The following is a 21,069-nucleotide window of genomic DNA, read 5'->3' as shown; positions in this document are numbered from 1 at the left end:
GTTAGTGAATAAGACATGAAAACAAGACCAGCTCAAGCTGAAGCTGTAATTGCTTTGGCCCTGAATGGTATTTTTATAGGGAGCACTCATGTAAACATGTCAGTGGGGCATTACCAGCAGTGTAGCATACTTTACTCTTGCAGTTTTATGCCCCTAAGCCAGTCCAATCTGTGATTTGTCTACAAAATGTAGAACAAGTTGTCCTGGTGGCTTACAGTTACAGGGGCTTGATACTGGCTTAAATAAGCTTTGTGCTAATAGTAGTACAGAGATGTGTTCTCAGATGGCAGAGGTATCCACAGCAGCATGGCTCAGAATCGGTATCAGTCAACTGGGTATGACAGGGGAAGGATTTAATGCCATCATGGAGGATGTGACAAAAATTGAAAGCATCTACATTATAAAACCATTAGACAGAGGGGAAAAAAACATGGTACAAAAAAGAGAATAAATTAAGTAAATAATTGTCTGTATGTCAGAACGAATGAAGGTCTTAAAAAAGGTTTAAATATTAAACTGGGGTGCAGCTGTCAGACTACATGTGTGTGTTGAGAGGTGACTGCAAAGTCAAAGAAACTGTATGTCTAATATAATATGTAAAAGACAATACATAAAACTAAATATTATAAAGAAAAAAATACAAAAAAGTTTGCTAAGCAAATCAACAAAACAATAAATATTAAAAATTAGTAAAGAGATTTTAGGTTAACATTGTTCCATATAAATTACCCCTGTTCTGTTGAGGTTATAATAATGATGCACAGAAAAGTCAGTAAAAAATGCAACAGCATTAAAAACAAGTTTCCAACATAAACTTTTATGTTTTAATCCACCCCCCTCCCCCATTTTTCTTCACAATTTCATTACCGGCCAATTCCCACCCACCCGCCAGCCAGCTCTCCCCTGTTATACGACTGCCACCAACCAGAAGGCTAATGTCCTTCTTCAGAGACGCAAGAAGCCAGCTGGCCTCATCTTACCACATGCTATTAGTATTGGCTAGTGTCACTGTGACTAAGAGGGGAGAGAGAGAGAGCACAGATAATTTTTCTCCCTTGGCGAGTGGCCATGGATGGCTGTGGCGTCATTGGGATATGAGCATGCATCCACTTTTCCTTTGTGCTGTTGTGCTACTCAGGGGCCCTGTCTAGTAAACATGTAAAAAACCCTAATGTTCAGCTAAGAGTTTACAAGCCAAAATAAATGAAGGTTATTAAAATTACTTTTGTTTGTAATTTTAAACCAAAAAGCTGAAGTAGCTGGCTTATTCCTTCCATCTCTTTTCCAGTCCCGCTGACCATTAGCAGTATCTCAGTATGGGAAGAGGCTCCATTTCTGTCAGTATTGTTTATATTTATAATCAATAAAGAGACAATATGCTAGGTATTTTAAAATTATTGTTGCAATTGTATTGCTATAATGGGACAGAATATTGGTCAGTAATGAACAGAACACAAAGGGCTAAACTGGTGGCTGAAGGACCTGCTGCAGTCGTCGGGCCGCATGTGTGCGCTGGTGCCGTAGCAGGCGTGAGGGCATGGTGAAAGCCACACCGCACTCGGCACACACGTGTGGACGGAAACCCGTGTGCACGCTCAGATGCTCAGTCAGGTTTGAGGACTTAGTGAAGGCTTTTGTGCAGATGGGGCAGACATACGGCCGCAAGCCACTGTGGACTTTCTGGTGCTCAGCCAGGCGGGAGGGAAGGGCAAAGGTTTTGCCACAGTCTGGACAGATGAAAGGCCGCTCACCCAGGTGTGTACGCTCATGTCGTAGCAGTGCTAGAGGCTTATTAAAAGTCTTGCCACACGCACGACACAGGAACGGCTTGTCATTGGTGTGCATGTTGCGCTCGTGCTTGCGCAGGTCCGATGAGCGCACGAATTCCTTGCCGCACTCTGTGCATGCGTATGGCTTCTCGCCAGTGTGCGTGCGGATATGTTTGCGGTGGTCAGAGGACCATGTGTAGGTCTTGTCGCAGAATGGGCAGCTGTAGGGCCGCTCGCCCGTGTGTAGCCGCTTGTGCTGCTGCAGGGTGCCCTGATGTGCGTAGGCTTTTCCACACAGTTCGCACACGTGTGGCTTCAGCCCGCTGTGCGTCTCCACGTGGCTCAGTAGGTTGCTGGACTTCTTGAAGGCCCAGCTGCAGTAAGGGCATTTGTAAGGGCGGTTTTCTGCATCTCCCTCCATGCTCCGCTTTTTCATAGCTTCGAAAACATAAAGTGTCTTGCCTGTTTGTTTTGGTTCCGAATTTGGCTCGTGTTCCCTGGATGCCATTGCTACATTGTTATCTACTGCGGCTTCCTGTTTCCTTACTGGAGCTGGTGCCAATTCAAACTCGGTCCAGTCTTCCTCAAGTTTCACCCTCAGGCTGGCAAAGCCGGACACTTCCTCAGGCTCAAATCCAACCTTCTGGATCTCACTAACATTTTTACACTCATTCATTTCCTGCTGTGCATCACAGCACACTGGATTCATCTCACTGGCACAGCCAGCAGAAAACAGTGACTCTTTAGCATTAGTGGTGAGTTCATTCTCTACGGGTGTATACCGTATCTTATTCATTAAGGTCTTTCTGATGCTTCTTTTTGACATGTAGGTTTTATCGTTGAAGATGTCTGGCTTCAAGCTGTTAGAATTTTCTGCCATTTTTATTTTTGGTTAGCACTGGTCTTGCAGCTCCCAGGCAATTCTCACATAAATGTCTGACCAGACTGTGAGGAAATAAAATGAAGGTAAAATTTAATAACCCCATCCTCTTTTCACATTAGAAACAACCCCTAAACTGTGTCACTTAAACAAGGAAGGCCACGCAGTGATATGCTTTTATACCGCAATGATTCTGATGAACTGGCCTAAATTACTACACCACGTTTTTTTTTTCTACAGGACTGAATTTATTACCATATTAAAATAAAAGCCAATGTAGATGTTATGGTATATTTTTAAGCATGTTTTTTTTATATGTTTATATAGAAACTTATCTTACATAGCATATCTTTTACTCTGGTTTTGTATTACAAACATTCAATTAGCTTGTTTTTCAGTCTTCTGTTCAGTCCATGTGACTGTTGCTTACTGGTCCTTTTTTAGAGTTACATTTACTGGGTCTTATAGAGCATTTAACACAGCAAATTTAATACAGTTGTGAAGTGTGTAATATATGAGCTTTAGTCATTTCACTTATTTTTACCACAAAGGCACCATGTGGACCTACAGAGATCACATAATATTGTCTTTGTCTCATCAGTGATATTCAAAAATATTCTGTTAGTGATTTGAGTCATTAATTCAGTACACTTTTGAATGTTTCACTCAACTGATCATTTAGATTTGAGGCATAATATTTCATAGCACACAATTAGTATTTAAATAATAATAATAATTTAAATAATTGGAAATAATAATTTCAATTCCCTGACTGTAGCTGCATGAAAATAGTCACATTAAGTATCTATAATTTAAGTACTATATTTTATTACTTTATTATTTTACATACTTAATTATTTATTATTCTCTCAATTAAAGCTTGTTCAAAAAGATTTGGTCATTCACATACTACACTTTACTACGTCTTATACAGTGTTTGAGATGAGACCAAAACACTAATATTGTGCGATTTTAACTCTGACACAGTCAAATACATTAAGGTATTTATCCTTGCATTAACTTCAGTGCAACTCGCTAAGCATTTGCTGAAGGGAGTGAACTTATTTAGATTTATTGAAATTTATGATCAACTGACAAATTATTTAAAAACTTTTTGTTTAAGTGCTATGTCTACATTTTTGTGCAATATGTAAATTCATTCTTTTACTATATTATCTGTACACATATCCTTAATGCTTCTGCCATTGTCTTCACTTTGTACATAGCTGTATTATATCACATCTGTACATATATCTATTCCGTTTAAGCCTATTGTGTCTACTATACAGTGTGTGTGTGTGTATATATATATGTATACATTATATATATATATATATATATATATATATATATATATATTATCCTCATATTATTATTATTTGTAATTTTTATTATAATAATGTCTCGCCGTCTTATTGGTATGTGTGTTCTGGAAGCTTCATAATATATATATATATATATATATATATATATATATATATATATATATATATATATATATATATATATATATATATACATAGCATTGTTTCAACCATTTAAAAGCACACAAATGAAACCAAGAAAACCGAGCTGATGACAAGCCATCTGTGTAAAACATGTCTTGGGCTTAGTGACAGCGGGATGCCATCCAGAACCTGTTATTAATTCCCATCGTTACATTTTACTACTGCTGCATAAATCACAGGTGGCCTGTGCACTGTGTATATGTTCTTTAAAACCTTATTTACAGCTAGTAAAAGTTGGAGTAGGCACATGTTTGCCTTAAATATATAAATATATAATATTTTATGTACATTGCTTGTACTTATCACTCATCACAGATTTCACTTATCACATCTTTAGACTTCCAAGATACTGGTGATTTATTTTAAATAAATAAATCACTAAAAAAAGCAAGTTTTTCCTTGAGAGACAATACAGAATGAATAAATGCATCTTGAAAGTTTAAAAGATAAATGACATTGAAGAAGCACACTGGAAGAAAGCCAGAGGAATTTCATGTTATTAAACAAAATAACACCTGATTAAATCTCCGCTGTCAGTGTGAGCTTAGACATGTTTTAGCATATTTCCCAAGCAATTACCTGTGACAAGAACAGGACATCTGCATATGTCTGAGTTTCTTACCTTCAGGCTACACGTCTGCTGAGGTTGATTTCACTGTGACTCGTGCATTTTTAACCAGCAGGGAGGATTAAGATGCCAGAGGAGGAGTCGAGCACTTCAGAATTGCTTACACATTTGTCAGCAGTTCACCAAAGCCACATGGTGCTTGAGAAGATTATATAGTGCTTATATATACACATCACATCTCTCGAAATGTACAAATATATAGCAATACAGTACATGTGCACTTCCCACATTTTTCTCCATTGATATTTTACTTGCTTCATATGTGTTATACACGTGGTTCATTTCAAAGAAGTCAGCCATCAGGGCTTCATTACTTAATTTAACAACTGTTATAGATGAGAAGATCTTAATTGTCCCATCTCTCTGTGGTATCAATGCTTACATTCCAAATAGAATGCCATTAGAGTGTAAATGCTGCACTTAATTGATCTACCAACTGAAGTACATTGGAGACAGGAATAACATATGCTGATACGGTACGTTAGTGATCACCTGATAGCTCCCAGGAGGAGCAACATATAGACTGCAAGAATTGACTGATTGTGAGTGGCAGAGGAAATCCGAGAAGTACAGAGACGGAGCTGAGCTATAGCAGCTCACACACCTGTTAACATGTGCAAGTGTTGCTCACGGATCAGAACTACACTGCAGTATACAGCAGGGGTGCATAATTATCAGATTCAGCAGTGAACTCACCAGCACATGCTGGACTCCTGCCTGCCAGGCCTTCAGTTTTCCTCTGTAACTGGGCTACTTTTAACTTGCTGAAATGGAATGATCTTTTTATTTGTGTGATGGAGTTTGGGGATTTTGCATACATAAGATCAATTATACCAAAGTTTTGCAAGCCAAACAGGAAAGATGGAGTGTTTTTGCAATCACTGAATACATTGTCTATTACGTATCTACAAAGGCTTACATAAATATTACCCCCTTGTACTTTTCAGCATTGTGTGAACTGTGGATTTTTTCCACTTACCCTTGGCCCCCTTGGTGCTTCTCTGACAAACCCCCACTTTACATGGTCACTGATTTTGGTGGATGGGTTCCTCTAGGCAGAATCGTGGTTGTTCCAGTTTCTTTCCAATTTTTAATAATGGATTTAAAGGTGCTCTGTGGAATTTTGAGATATTTGTTTTATATCATTTGTTCTTATTCTTTTGGCTGCTCCCATTAGGCATTGCCACAGCAGATCACCTTCCATTGGCTGCATATTAATTTGGCACAGGTTTTACATCGGACACCCTTCCTGACACGACCTTCCCCATTTATCCAGGCTTGGGACCAGCGCCGAGAGTGCACTAGCCTGTGCACACCAGCATGGGGCTCAAACCCACGATCCTGAGATCAAGAGTCCCATGCTCTAACAACTGAGCTAGCCAGGTACCTAACGTTTACATCATTTATTTGTAAATAATTTTCAAGTAATAGGCAGTTGGTGATTGTAAACCTACAAAATTCATCTATATGATAGACATGGTAGGTACCTGATAATGGGAACTTCAGCAATCACTAAGGGGCAAGAATTTTCAGTGGAGGAGGAGCAGTGAAAAGGTCAGTTAATTACATCGTTACCAGGTTAGTGGTTTTTACATCAACCTGGGCTACTTTAAAATACTCTGCAGCAGTGGAGATCATGATTTATAGAAAATAATCAAAATTTAATCTAATAAAGTGCAGAAGGTGTCATGTCTGACCCTGTGCTCTGACCCCAGCCTCTTAACAAGCGAAGAAAAGAATGTCACTGTGCTGTAATGTATATGTGACAAATAAAGGCTTCTTCTTATATGATGTACAGAACCATTTCTATTGTAGGATATACTGCAATTAAACTGGCCAATTCACGTGATTTCAGCAAAAGAGGCTTCGCTACGTCATACTGTTTCGAAATTTCGATGGTTCGCTACTAGAGGGTGATCTCAAGGTGAACCAGTGAACCAGTGTTTAAGATATAATTTTAACTGTTCTCAGGTCAATTTTATTATGAAGGTTTATAAAACTGAAATGATTCAATAGTGTTTGTACTGATCCATGGTCAGTGCTCACCTCAGGATGCCTTTTTAATGCATCCTGTGTGAAATGCGTGAAAGCCTGCCAAATTTCATAAAAAAAATAAAGAAGACATGGCCAGATAGTGTAGGTTATTACATAGGTGAGAGAGAATTTGGAAATTTTCACATTTTGACAAACATTTCAACTTTAGGATGAGTGGAGGTGTGAAAAGACCAAGGTCTATTGTATGGGACCATTTAGAAAACATCCACAAAAATCATTTTGCAAAGCAGTTGGCTCAATTGAACAGATGTATGAGTTTCAAAAGCTTTGTTTTTTCCATCACTATTTCACACACAGGCCTATATGGTTTAAAGCAAAATGTGCAAAAATCTTGTTAATATCCAGATCATATTGAGACACAAATCATATATGGACAAAAAAATTTAAATAAATAACAAAATTAAACCACTATTCCAGCACCCTCGTTCTCCTGACTAATAACACTTTCACTGTGACTGCTAGTTTTTATAGACAGCTTTGAAGACAAACACCATGTGTGTATAATTAAAAAGGGGGAGTGATTGTTAATTGTGTCTAAATGGCCTGATTAGCCAAGCCTGTAACTAAAAACATACAATACAAGCACTAATATTTAATGGTATTTATTTATTTGTAAATTATATTTAGAATACTACACTTTTATGTAAACATCTGCAGTTGTTTTGTAAAAGGTGTTATTATGTTCGGACTGAGTTTTCACCAGCAGCTGGCGCCAGTGGGTGGTGTTTCGAAAAGCTTCATTTCTCCCATCACTACCTACAGCACCTGACTGGGGGAGGAAACCAGAGTACCATGGGTTTCTAGTTTTTTTAGTTAGATTTTGCTACTGTTCTTCTCTTATCTGTAATTCCAGTTGTGATTACTGGCATATGTAATGTTTAAAAAATAAAAGACACTGAATTTTGTTTGATGGCTAGCATTATATTAAATTGTGTGACCAGAGTCCACTCATGATACGATGACCTGCAATTTAAGCATTTGAATTTAGACTATTGAAATTATAGACATATAATAAGGTTTTAAATGAAAATTGGAAGGGAAAAAAAAAGAGATTTTATTAGAAATTGCTTAGATTTCATTTGATATGTTAGGCTTTTGGGACTATTATTTAGTGCTGTCCTTATTTTATCCAAAGAGAAATTTTATTTAAGACATTTTTATACTATTCTTCCCCCCTCATTTTAAGGGGCAGAATAATTTTGTCAAAGCACATTTATATTAAAAAAAAAAAGTTTTTGCTGTTGTTTATTTGATTGACTTTAATTATACTGAAGCTATATTGTCTGGCCTTCACATTCATATCTTGATCCTTATCTTCCACACCATTAAATACCATCAAAGATCTGGTCCAAGACATCCCGGACACAGGACATTTTTGGCATAAAAATACAGAGTAATAATAAATACAAAATAATACCAGTTACGAAGCCAGTTATTTGATTTGCAACACAGGGAAAAAAAAGTTTAACATACACCCCCCTCCACACACACTTACTAAATATGACAGAATAAGGGAATACCAATTTTTCCCTTTTCTGCCTTCAAATAAACTTTATATAAGTATGACATCTAATGATTAATTACACATTTTGTTATGAAATACAATTTCAATATATCCTACCGCCTATAGAAAAAGCCTACAGTATCAAATCTGATACAAATTTAGTAGCATTGTTCTTGAGTAAAATATAGAGCTATGGAAGAAAAACAATAAACAGTGAGTAGGCCTTACAGAGTAGATATTCATAGACAAAAAAGTTTCTCAAAAAGAGAACACATTTTCCATGAACTGAACGTCTAGAACACGTGAGCGGCCATGTTTAAATGCCTGGTGAACACGTGTGCAGCAGTGTTATTGTACGAAACGGCCACTAGATGGCGCATCATGGTTATTAATACACATACAGTAGGGCTCTTCTTAAAGACAAGGAATTGTGTGCTACTGAAACATGAGCTTAAAGTTGATTCACACAGCGGATAGGGTAATCTGTAACGGCTGGGGGTAAAAGGGTGAGTTGGAAGTGTCATATATTAAATCAGAGTGTTTTTCATTCATTATAAACCAATAACCATTATATGAAAACACCGTTAGGGTTTTTTTTTGTTTGTTTAACGATAGCTTCCACTTGACTTCATCGACTGTCCGACCAGTGCTACCTATATATCTATATCTCACAGACCAGACTTCTAGCTTTTACTGAATTTATCACTCAACGTGTCCAAGAACCGCCTACATTCACGGGAAGAGGCTATTTGATTGGCATTAAAAATGACCAACCACAGAACCCCTGAGGTATTAATTAATTACTTAATTACTTAATTCATCTTCAGAAAAATAAAATAAAATAATTCATCTTCGGTAAAATCATCCAGCTTGTGTTCTGTTCAGTATTTACCCGGCGTTTGGGTTATAAATGAGTTTTTAAAGAGTTTTTTTAGAGTGTACCAGTTTAAATTGGTGTGTGGGTTTTTTTCTCAGTAGATGAGAACATTCTGTTCATTTTCCCAGTCGCAGCTGGCTGTTTTGACCGGAATCACCATGTGGCCAAAGGGATGTAAATAACATGCAGTACCACTTCTGCCCTACAGGGGTCTCCATTTCCTCACGTGTCCTCCCCCACAGGCCTGATTGCTTTCTGAAACAGAATGAACTGTCCCTCACTCTGACGTGGTTTCTCAGTAATTTGGAAGCACTGCCAGTTCCTTGAAATGATCTGTTGTCCACTGCTACACTTTTATTCAAAGCAGGTTATAATTAAGAGAGTGTGCAATCATAGCTGAAAGCTGAGCAGATGAGGGTTAAGGATCTTGCTCAGGAGCCCAGTAGAGGATATGTCCTTATTACTCCGGATCCACTTGAAAACACATCTTTTTCGCTACGTTTTGGCCTTCTGCCCACACTGAGACGCGGTTTCTGTCCGCCTCAAAAACAAGTCACGTGACCCACTCAACTCAAAACAAACTACTTGATAGTCCTGGTTTACCCGCAGCAACACCACCACCTCTTCCTCTGTCAATTCTAACAGCTCTAACAGTGCTTTTCCTCGACATTCTCAAAGAGACGGAAAGTAAATAAACGCCTGACAGAAATGACGCAGGCCACAGCGTCTTAGGTTTTTACGCATGCGCAGTATAGGGAAGTAAGCGTTTTCAGACGTTTCCGTGAGGACGAGCAGTTTTTGTTAAACGTTTGAAAAGGTCAGTGTAAACAGTGTAGAGCGTTTGAACACGAAAATGCAGTTTTCACCTCTATCCGGAGTAATGTGGAAACAGCCAGAGACTCTCAGGCAGTCCTACAGTTTGAACTAACAACATTAAGATCACTACTTCTCAACCTTAAAAACTGAGCTCCTATTTACTGTGCAAACAATAAAGGCTAGTTCTGACATATGAAACATAAGCTCAAATGTAATAGTAAAATATACTGCCGGCAATGATATGTATTTAATAAACATTTAGCTCACTCAAGAAATCAAAACCTCAAGCCATATCATCAAACTCAGACTTTATGTGTAAACACAAGCCTATACACGTCCTAAATACATATTTAATTAACAAAAGAGGACACTGCAATTGCATATTTTTAGTCCTCAAGAAAAGACAGTACTTGAATTAGTGCCAGGTCTCAAGTTTTTCCTGTTGCTGTTTATATTTTAGGTTGTACCAGCCTCACCCATGGGCTGATATTTAAGAAACAGGCCCTGAACTAGGATAAGACACACACTCATAACCTAGCCACCTAACCTTCCTCTCTGACATTTGGCTGATGTAATACAAGATCCTGATTGGCAGTGCAGATATATGTGCCAAAGAAAAAAAGGCTTAATATGTAATCTGTAAAATATAATACATTATACTACACACAATGTTACTATGGAAGCGTTGTGTGATATTTTTTATGTATATATAAGTAATGTTCTGAAATGTTCTGTTTGACACATACACCAGGGGTAGACAAATCATAAATATATTAGCTAGCCTACTGGGCAAGTACAAGCTTCAGTGTGCTGTCCAGTGCCATGTTTTGGTTGCCCAAAAACTGACTAAGTAGTGTGAAGACCTAGTTAGCTAATGAAGTGCATTAATACAGACTACAGGTAATGAATGAGTATAAGATTATTATCCTCTTCTAACCAAGTTTCTAATGTAGTGCATCATGTTTATGCCCTTGACAAAATGTAAGCAAGTCGTTGGCTAGTGGTTTGAGATTGGACATCCTCCAATAGTAAAAGATATATTCAAGTCATGGCAGAGTCTTCATGCTGGTTGTCATATTTAACCACAACGTAACTGCATGTAGTAAGCAGGAGACACCTTTGTGCCAAACTTTATTTTGCTGGGCTTTGTCAGTGTTGACACATACCTGTGTGTTCCTGATTCATAAAAGGCAATCTGTCATAAGATAAGACGTACCTTTATTGATCCCCTGTAGGGGAAATTCAAGAATTCAATGCACACTAATTAATCCGTCTAGGAAAAATCGTTCTGTTGTCAGCCATGTTACATCTGTGTGCAGTGCAGGTGGTGGCATTGGTGGCATTCAAAAAATGAACTTTCACCGTTGTTAGTTTCACTCAATCCACCCTTGTTCACATTACTTAAAAACTCATGTAACTACATGAACTTAATTTAACTGTGTTGTTTCTACTAAAAATGAATATTGTCAGTTTTACTCAACAAGAGTTTGTTCGGTCAACTTAACATTGTGAAGTGAAATGCACAAATTAATAAAACATAGGCTGAACCTTTCCATGCATCGTAGCTGTGTAGGCCAAAGCTGAGGAACGGAAGACAGACAGAACCATGTTGAGGAGAAGATGCAGGTGACTCTGTAAGGTATGAATATTTTATTAAAATTCTTTACGATCCTGATAAATACTGCCTAGTGATTTAGGTGTCCACAGAGTTTGATCATTTTAAGTTAGCGATTTATTTTGGAGTCAGGCTATGCTAATTTGTTGCATATAGGCTACGTTTTCTTTCTCTAGTATATTTCCATTTTAGTCAGTTATGCTAACTCGTGATACTCTTTCAAGACAAGCAAGTGGCAATGTAAGGACTGCAAAATAACATCAGTAAAATCAGTAAAATAAAATCAGTCTACAGTGGAAGATGGGGAACTATTGCCGTACCCTGCCGGCAGCTGGATGTTCCAAAATAAGATAAATTCTTTAAAACACAAACATAGTGAAAGTACACATTGAAACCAAGTCAAAAAGCCTAAGAAGTCAATTTTCATCTGATTATCCAGCTGGAGAAAACAAAGACAGCCTAGAGGAAGAGCGATTGGCACTGCTGTCTGAGGTTCAGAAAAAGGACAAAAAAAAGGACTTTTACCTACAGAAGACATCAAGTAATTGAAGACAAGCCATTTATGTTGAATTTGAAAGCAGATGGCCAGCTCTGTTTTGTGAACATGTGGTAAATATGATGGTATAACTATATTTGTGTTGTTAATAGTTTGAAGTGGTGAAACAAATTATCTTCCCTGATATCACAATGTGCTTGTTTAGTTATTCATGCCTAGGTATGAAGGTAGCCTAAATGCTGTTTTGTCTTCAGATGTCATTGAATAACATTCAATGTAATTTAAAAAATGAAAGCTATCCTTAGTATTGTGTTATGTCTCTTAAATCTCTAGATTGCTGCTGAGTTCACTCAAATCACCACCATCCCACTGATTCAGATATTTATGAGAGAATTTCTTCTACAGAATGATACCATTTCAATTCAATTCAATTTTATTTGTATAGCGCTTTTAACAGTGGACATTGTCACAAAGCAGCTTTACAGAAATAAATGGATTCACAAAAAATATATTGTAAATATGTGAATTTATCCCTAATGAGCAAGCCAGAGGCGACGGTGGCAAGGAAAAACTCCATGAGATGATATGAGGAAGAAACCTTGAGAGGAACCAGACTCAAAAGGGAACCCACCTCATCTGGGTGCAACGGCTAGTGCAATTATAAATAAATCCCTTCTATTATTGTGTACTATATGGACAAATAGTGCAATTGTGCAACCAATAAATTCATCACAGTTTTTGCAAGAAGTCTGGTTGGTTAAAATCTATCCACTGTCCACTGATGGAGTCCTGAGTACGAAGGTGTTTGTGGCAACCGCAGCCCCAAAGCTACTACAGCAATCGCAGTCCCAAGCCATTACAGTACAGCTCCCAATATGTGATCCCCAAGCCATCTCCACAGCCCCCAGGTGGGACTATCCCCAGCAAACCAAATGGTTCTTCAGACCGTCCATATGGGGCCGCGCCCAGCAGCAGCGAGCGAACTGAACCGAAGTAGGACATCAGGATGGGTCAGCCAGCGAGGAGGAGCAGAAGGGGCATCAGGATGGATCAGGCAGCGAGGAGGAGCAGAAAGGGACAGGATCACTGGCATCTCAGAAGTAGCAAATTTCAACTCTGAGAGCTTGCATTGTCAGAGCACTTTCTGTGTATCCTAATGAAGACTATGAAAACCTCATGAAGGAGTATACAGTAAGTGTTCTCAGGAATTCTTTCAAATGGTTACATGGTTACATGTAACATTAAACATACATTACCCACCTCCACACCCAAAATTGCTAGACAAGACAATACAGTAATCACATATGGACAATATTCACATACAGTCAATATATGCATACACACAGTATATGTAACTCAATAGTGCAAGAAGAAAAACATGAAAAATACAGTAGTCTTTTAATGAAACCCTTAAACGTGAGTAGCTTAGTAACTAACTCAGTTGCAGTTGTAGCATCAGTGATTGCTGTATCTTGAAATCCAGTGTGAGATTTTTTTCTGGGGAACTCATTGATGTGAAACATTAAGGCACAGACACAATTGATACAAAATTCTCTGGTTCTTTGCTTTTACTGGATGTATTGCTTAGTGATGTTAAATGTGCAACCTGCATTTGTTGGGGCAATTAAAATGACTGAACAGCTTTACTGTTTTTGTGCCTTGTATGACAGACTTTGAGAATGCTGACAGAGACATGGCTAATAGAGTCACTGGAATTTACATCATCAAACCTGAAGATGCAGAAATCTGTGACGCACCATCGGATGTGGAATCATTGTTGAAGGAGTGAAAGTGCTTCAGGAGCTTGGAGGATGTCACCAAGGCTTGTGCTCTGCTTTTGGGCGTCATATACAGCTTGAATCTGAGCTATCCGTCGGATCTGAAGTACACCTTTGAGTTTCTTCAGAAGGTGTTTATTGTTTTATTGTTTTTTTAAGAACTGTAAAATTTAAATTGTGTTGGTGGTTAATTAAAAAATTAGGAGCCAGTTTATTATTGTTGCCTTTACTGATGGCTCCAAAATTTGAAATCTTAAAAATGGGGTTCTCAGGCATTTTGTAGCATGCTGCCTATCTTGAGCTTACTGTACTTTCATTTTTGTATTATTTTTGTAAGGAAGAATTATTAAAATTTCTTGAAAGCAGCTGCACTTTGTAAGACCTTGGGAAGAAAATAAATGCATATTGTTTATAAAAATATGCTTGTGATTATTTAAAAGTTTTCCACTTACACTCATAGAGCAAATAGTTAAAATAATAAGGTAAATAAATCAATAACAAATGTGTTCACCGTATGTAACAAACTTTTATAAATTGAACATAACATTGTTAAGGAAACTGCACATATAATTATTACGTAAAGGTGACAAATTCAAATGATTAGTTACAGAAATTTTGTCAGCTTTACTTCAATGTCTTTTGTTCATACAACTAAACTGTTATTTGTAGAAACTACTCAACAAAGTTGTGTGGAACCACTTGACGCTGCTTTTTTAAGTAAATCCAATAATTCATTTTTTTGAGTGTACATACTAGTGCATTTTATTGCATTTTTAGTATTTATTGAAACACCTAGTGTACAATTAATTATTAGCTCATACATTTCTGAACATCTTGTCCATTTATGGGTATCCAGGTCACTTGTACTGGTTTTCAGAGTCTGCTGGATGGACTGCAGGGACAGTAACATTCTTAAACACCACACAAGGCCTAACTTGTGTGTTGTCTTTCAAAGCACCTCTGCCTGAGGGAGTTTAGACTGACGTTACACACATACTCTATCTGGCTCAGACCAGATCCCACTGACTTTGACAGGAAGACTGGGTTATGCTGATTCCTGGGACAATTTATTGTTTCCTGGTAGTGCTTGTCCATTTCACATGATGGTATTTTTGAAGGAATGTTAATGTTGCTAATAGTGATTAGAAACTAATACGCACGACTTATTACCACGTTAGTTGGTAATGATGGAGATTTTGTCAGAAATTCATTTTTACTTGAATTGATTTTCACTTGTGAATTTTCACTCTAAAGGCTAAACTTGATAACAGCGAAAGGGAGCTGGTGTACACCGGTTAGATTAGATGTATTATATTTGCATAATTCTGACTGGTGGATATTCTTTTTCACTTGAATTTTGACTTAATAATGAAAGCGTTAACCTTGTCACATATTTTTCAAAGACAGTATTTTTACGACGTGCATCTCTGTTTTGACATCTTCACTGTATTCTATGAATTCTTCTCAGTAGTACTCAGCACACATTCCATGTCAGTCGCGGCTTTCTCAGACACTGATGTTTAAATACAGTGCAAAACATTCTACCTTGTACAAATGCAGGAACACAATTTACAGCTTATCTTAGCAGTATATTTGCTGTACTGACAACTATTCAGTGGAAAAGTGGCCCCAGCTTTTAAAGCTACCATTAAGCCAAGCAATTGTGCAGAAAATCAAACTCACCTAAAATATGAAACCCTGTTTACGTTTATCCTGTCGCTTGACTCTGCTATGCATATTATGATCCTAAGCTAATCCCATGCCCTGTGTCGAGACCTGTTCTGAGAAACTATCTGTGTACTTTCAGCTCTGGTATTATAATTCCCTGCCAAATTTTTTTTTAATGCTTCTCTAGTCGTGTGATATGAATTGTTCACATAGAACCAAACACCTTTTGTATGTTCTTATACAGAGGCTCAGGTTTCTATTATACAATGAGCTCTTAGTTAGCTAGGCTTTGGGAAAATCACGTTACATCAGAGTGGTCTTTTGTATATATACTGAAATATAAAACAGAAATTATGTGTGTTTGCACACAGTTAAACATGGGCTATGCACAATTTTTCTTGCAAAGACAACAGGCTGATTGCAGCTGTGGCATGTACTCTTGTTAAACTAAAGCAGTAAAAAGCAGTTCTGCTAATGATGGTGGTTCACAAGAAAGAGTTCAAATCTACACTTTCATGTCACGCTATGGTGTTTGTGCATTGATTTGCATGGGAACATGGTGAACTGCTGCCCCTTTGACAGCCAAATATTCTCTTGATTGGTGTTCCCTTTGTTCTCTAATTTCATCTGAAGACCACATATCAGTGCATGGATGCATGTATTCACAGTAGACAAAGCCAACACTGTAATATAATACAGTGCAATACAGGTTAAGTTTCAGGGACTTACAAACAGGACATACCAATACAGAAGATTAGATGATTACATTTTGATTAAATGATTAGATTTTCAAACCCTAATTGATACTGTTTAATTCCTCATTAATAATGTGTATGCTGAAAACAGAAGGTGTTTCCTGTGATTTATTCTATTAATCCAAGGATGTGAATTAGTAGTCTGAGATATTTATTTACAGATATTTACTTGGGAGAATCCAGACAAGCCAATAGCAAATAAAAATGCTGCTAACCTGAGACTAACAACAAATTGAAGGTAATACATGCCCCCTAACAGGATGTTATTTCTTGCTAGTGATTCTTCATTTAAAATGGTGATTATTAAAAAGTGATCACTATATGCTGAAGGACTGAACAAGCTAGTAAACACCAGTTTTCTTAATGTCATTTGAATAAGGCAAACAGGTTGGTTCACACTGACTTAGGGAACACTTAAAGTAAAGTAGTAAAAGCTTGTCCTGTTAGTTATTGTCTATTTCATGAGGTGAAACAGAACAGAAATAGAAACAAACAAGCATACAAACAAATGAAGAACCTAAAATTAATGTTGCTAACATTTAATGCAGCTTTAAGATTAGGATCCATCAGTTATCATAATGTTGTTTGTATGATGCTAGCTAGCTTACATGATTTAATCTTATCCAAAGTGACTTACAAATGTGACTGAATCCAGTCCAATCCTGGAGATTAAACAAACAAACAAAACAAAACAAAACAAAACAAAACAAAACAAAACAATAAGCAATAAAGTTTCCATGATAGTGCATGATAGTTGTAGAAAGAACAGAAAGAGTTACAAATGAACACAAGTTCTAGTACTTAGGAAAGCCACACACTAAGCACAAAGCAGACTTTTATGCTTATGTACCAGTCAAGATGTTGTTTGTGTACACATAAGTGTAGTTTGTTCACACTGAGAAATACAGTGCAGTACAATCAGCCATATGATGGACTAGATTTGTACAATGATACCAGATAAGGGACAAACCCTAAACCAATATGGATACCAATGACAGCAGTAGAGAGGTCATCTGCTGTATCTCTACTTTCCTGTTAACTGTTAATGAGCTGTATATTTATGTTGGTTAAATCAGCTAGTCAGGAAGTACTGATTGCTATTTGTATCGTATACATCACAAGCATTTGCACATAATTTCTCTTAAGTGTGGATAGACCTTAAATATACAAAGGCATATTCTTCTAGATCAGGTATTCAGGGTCCAATTTTCAGTCCAGATAGGCAAACTAACAAGACTGGTGACTTAGTAATAACAATTAAGTACCCTGTAATACTAAACCATTGATGATAAGACTCAGCAAGTTGAAGTGGTCATATTTTATTTAGTAGTGGTGCTTCACAGACTCTGAAGCAGGTAGATTAAATGTCCGCCCTTCACTAATTACACAAAAAGGATAAATGTAATGAAAAAATATCTGAAAATCTGTGAAAATTCTTTCGTTTATGATTTAAGGTTGCTAGCCCTGTAGCTAGCCTGTAGCTACTCTTGTATCTGATGAGCTGCTATGAGCTAAATTATTTGCATAAATGCTTGTGAATCAACAAGCTTTAACAGTGGATCTGCTACAGAAACCGAGCAGGTTTCATACATATACATTTCATAGACTGAATATTTCTGCTGCAGTATTTTTTCAGTTGGGTCCACCAGTTGATGACCCCTGTTCTAAATTAAGACATAAAATGAATTGTTTTAAGTATTAGGTCATACTATGTGATTTAAGCTACAGCTCCAATGATAATGATCATGACAATGATAATCTTATTGGTTAAACACCATCATCAATGATGTTTAACCAATAAGATTAAATTTAACCAACTGAAATGACAGATTTCACAGTGACTTGCTATGAAATTTGAACCATGTACATACAAAGCATGCAAGTTTGCAAATAAACAACTATAATTTTACTTTATCAACGAATGTTAACCCTTTTTTTAAATTAATTAATTTATTTTTATTTATTACCCTTTCCAGAAGCTCCAGAGTTCAGGGTAAGCTTATGCTTAAAGTTAAAGGAAGGTGAAAACAATTCATAGCTTGTGTACATTCTGGTTTAAATTTTACTTACTGAAGGTAAGTATCAGGGACTCCATATTCCACTCCATAAAATCCTTTCATTTAGATTTGAACATGGAGAAAAAACCTCACGTGAGGAATTTCCTGTAGGTACTTGGTAAAACAAGCAGCAGAAAGAACAGCCTGTACTTTATGCAGGATATCTGTAGCTAATTTGATTTTGCCTGAGTCTAACTGATGTGAGGATACAGATTTGGACTAAGTAAAAACATACTTGCTTTATATTACACACATGTTTTTCTTGAGATTTTGCATGGATTTGGACACACATATAAGGCTCCTTCGTATAATTTCCTACAGGGTAACCAGTATTTGCTTTTCTGAGAAAAACACATGATATAGTTTATAATTCTAAGAAAAAACAGGAGTTACAACATTTTAAACACAAAGCAGGTGTTACAGCTCTCATGTTTGTAAAAAATACTTTAAAATATCTTTCAACCAGTATTTTTTCACACATGTGACTCAAATAAATTGCTTAATTTTTTTTTGCTTGAACACATCCATAGTAAATCCATGAAATAATAACCATTAAAAACAAATCATTTACTTCTACCCCCATCGTTTAATTTGAACTGGAAACAGGAAGCTTAACATGAGCTGCTATAAAGAGAGATGAAAGGATTGTGCTATGCTAATCTGAAGCCTGTTGGTGCTGACGTATTTAGCCAGAGCTAAGCATGCCAAGGCCTACAGCGTTCAATCATGTCTCTCAGCTGGACAGGTCAGATTCTCAGAGTCAATCCAGCAGAGGATCACAGCCTTCTGCACTCTCACAGACATTAGCATCCTCTCAGGGATGCTTATAAGAGCCACTTGAGGTCAAGGCCTGTGACTTGTTTAGCCACCTGCAGTTCTTGTGATTAGATTTGTGTTGTTATTTTGTACTTGTAGATCTCAGATCTTTATCTCCAAATGTTTGAAAGCATGTAACATGTTAATGGAGAACACCTGCATGCATGAATTTATTGTGAGTAAATTTATCTTGAATAATTAATTTTGGGATATTTTTGAGTATTTCTCATGGCATGGGTGAGCTGAAAAACGAAAAACAAACAAAAAATGGTGACACATTCTGCATTTTGGAGCTTGTTTGTGAAGACTTTGTTCTCAAGGAGAGTGTGTCTTAATTGAAACCATACTCATTCCTGGAATTTTCCATGAACTCAGAGATTGAACTCGGAACTGAAATATTTTCTCTTTTTCCTATAACTATGTGGTAGCATTTTAAATTCTGGTTTCTCCCAAAAGTGAAAAGATTCCATTCTGACTCCACTAAAACACCAATGCAATTACTACCTAAAAGCAAATATTATTTATTAATTTGATTTGTATTTAATTTTAAAATGTCCTAATTAAAATAAAAACAATATGACACTGAAAACTGTCTATATGTATCTATATATCACGGCCTGTTCATTCATGGACTACAAACTAATAAGCAATAAAGATATCCCACCTATCCAGCATTCCATTCCAGTAATATTCTTTATTTTCTTGTCAGCGGGGGATGTGGGCTGCAATGTATTTGGCAGATAGTTAGAGGTGGGGGTCCTCAATGGAAAATTACACCTAAGACGTTGAATAGGTTAGGGCTGCCACTCCCTTGCAATAAGTACTTTTCCACATGTTGTAGTGTTACCACCTGGAACTGAAATTGACTTAACTGGGATTATGTCATGAAGCTACACAAAATAACTCATGATACTGAAGTAATCATAATTGCATAAGTATACTCTCCCGTTGCTGTGAAACACACAAATGATTTTTTGGGAGAGAAACATGGTTACTCTATAGCATTAAATTTTTAGCTTGCTAATGAAGAATTGTATGTTATTAGCACATGTTGTAAGTAGCTGAGTTTATGGCCGTTAATATATTGCTCTAGTTTCCCTAGTGGAAATACAAGACTATTTTACCGAGATTTTTAATTTTTCATTTCAATTACAGTCCACAAGATGATTTTAAATTTAACACATGGATTCTGAACTCATTTGCTGGGTCAGAGTACAACCTTTATCACGCCGGTTCTGGCCTGCAGGCTGTATATTTGACACCTCTGCTCTAGATAAAAGGAAAACCAGGAGAGTAAGACTAGACAACTCATGACTAGGAAGTGAATAACCACAAAAGACTGCAAGAAGCAGAGAGAATATAAAGAGCCTCCTGACAATGACAAAATAAGGGAAAAAAGATCAAACAAGTGTGTGACAGAGGTAGGAAATAATATGGCTCTCACGTATGAGGTGTAATGTTTTAATCTCCTGAACCCTGAAAAATGAATACATCATTTACTTATTGTGTGGAAAAGTAGAGAAAAAGTGTATGTTTGTGTTTGTATATGTGTGCAGGCAGTGTAGGAGGGTGTTTTTACAATCTACATCAAAATGGAGCAGAGTGCATGTGTTAGCATGGGTGTGTGTGAGTGTTTGTGTGTGTGTGTGTGTGTGTGTGTGTGTGTGTGTGTGTGTGAGAGAGAGAGAGAGAGAGAGAGAGAGAGAGATGGACAGAAATAGACAGAGAAAGCGAGAGCAACACCATATTTCAAATGCTTTAATGATTCAAAGCAGTGGTTGTGATGTTTGCATATCTGAGCATTTATCTGTAATGGCTCAATGAATAAATCTAGTTTTTCTTAGTAT

At 37.0% G+C, this 21,069-nt stretch overlaps 1 protein-coding gene and 1 long non-coding RNA gene across 8 annotated transcripts; one reads left to right on the top strand and one right to left on the bottom strand.

Annotated features, from left to right (window-relative positions):
* Positions 1-336: 336 nt before the first annotated feature.
* On the bottom strand, positions 337-4,909 carry znf648 (zinc finger protein 648). 2 transcript variants are annotated; one of them, XM_026917748.3, is made up of 2 exons: positions 4,780-4,909; positions 337-2,714 (listed from the first exon to the last, which is right to left on the bottom strand). In XM_026917748.3, the coding sequence occupies exon 2, from the start codon at positions 2,647-2,649 to the stop codon at positions 1,462-1,464; it is 1,188 nt and encodes a 395-aa protein (XP_026773549.1). In that variant the 5' UTR covers positions 2,650-2,714; positions 4,780-4,909; the 3' UTR covers positions 337-1,461. The 2 variants fall into 2 exon arrangements, with proteins under 2 accessions (XP_026773549.1, XP_026773558.1); XM_026917757.3 differs by having other exon boundaries at positions 4,737-4,809.
* A 3,818-nt stretch (positions 4,910-8,727) lies between these two features.
* Positions 8,728-14,435, top strand: LOC113528975 (uncharacterized). Of its 6 annotated transcripts, none has more exons than XR_008301070.1 (5): positions 8,759-9,133; positions 9,350-11,676; positions 12,092-12,273; positions 12,482-13,339; positions 13,819-14,435. It is a non-coding gene; the product is annotated as an uncharacterized LOC113528975 (long non-coding RNA). The 6 variants fall into 6 exon arrangements; XR_008301066.1 differs by having other exon boundaries at positions 12,092-12,261; positions 13,819-14,433; XR_008301071.1 differs by having other exon boundaries at positions 9,350-10,038; positions 11,603-11,676; positions 12,092-13,339; positions 13,819-14,426.
* The last annotated feature ends 6,634 nt before the right edge of the window (positions 14,436-21,069 follow it).

The sequence above is a fragment of the Pangasianodon hypophthalmus genome, chromosome 2 (assembly GCF_027358585.1).
Source record: "Pangasianodon hypophthalmus isolate fPanHyp1 chromosome 2, fPanHyp1.pri, whole genome shotgun sequence".
NCBI lineage: Eukaryota > Metazoa > Chordata > Actinopteri > Siluriformes > Pangasiidae > Pangasianodon > Pangasianodon hypophthalmus.
The sequence above is the reverse complement of the archived record's forward strand: the minus strand, read 5'-3'. Positions and strand labels throughout refer to the sequence as shown.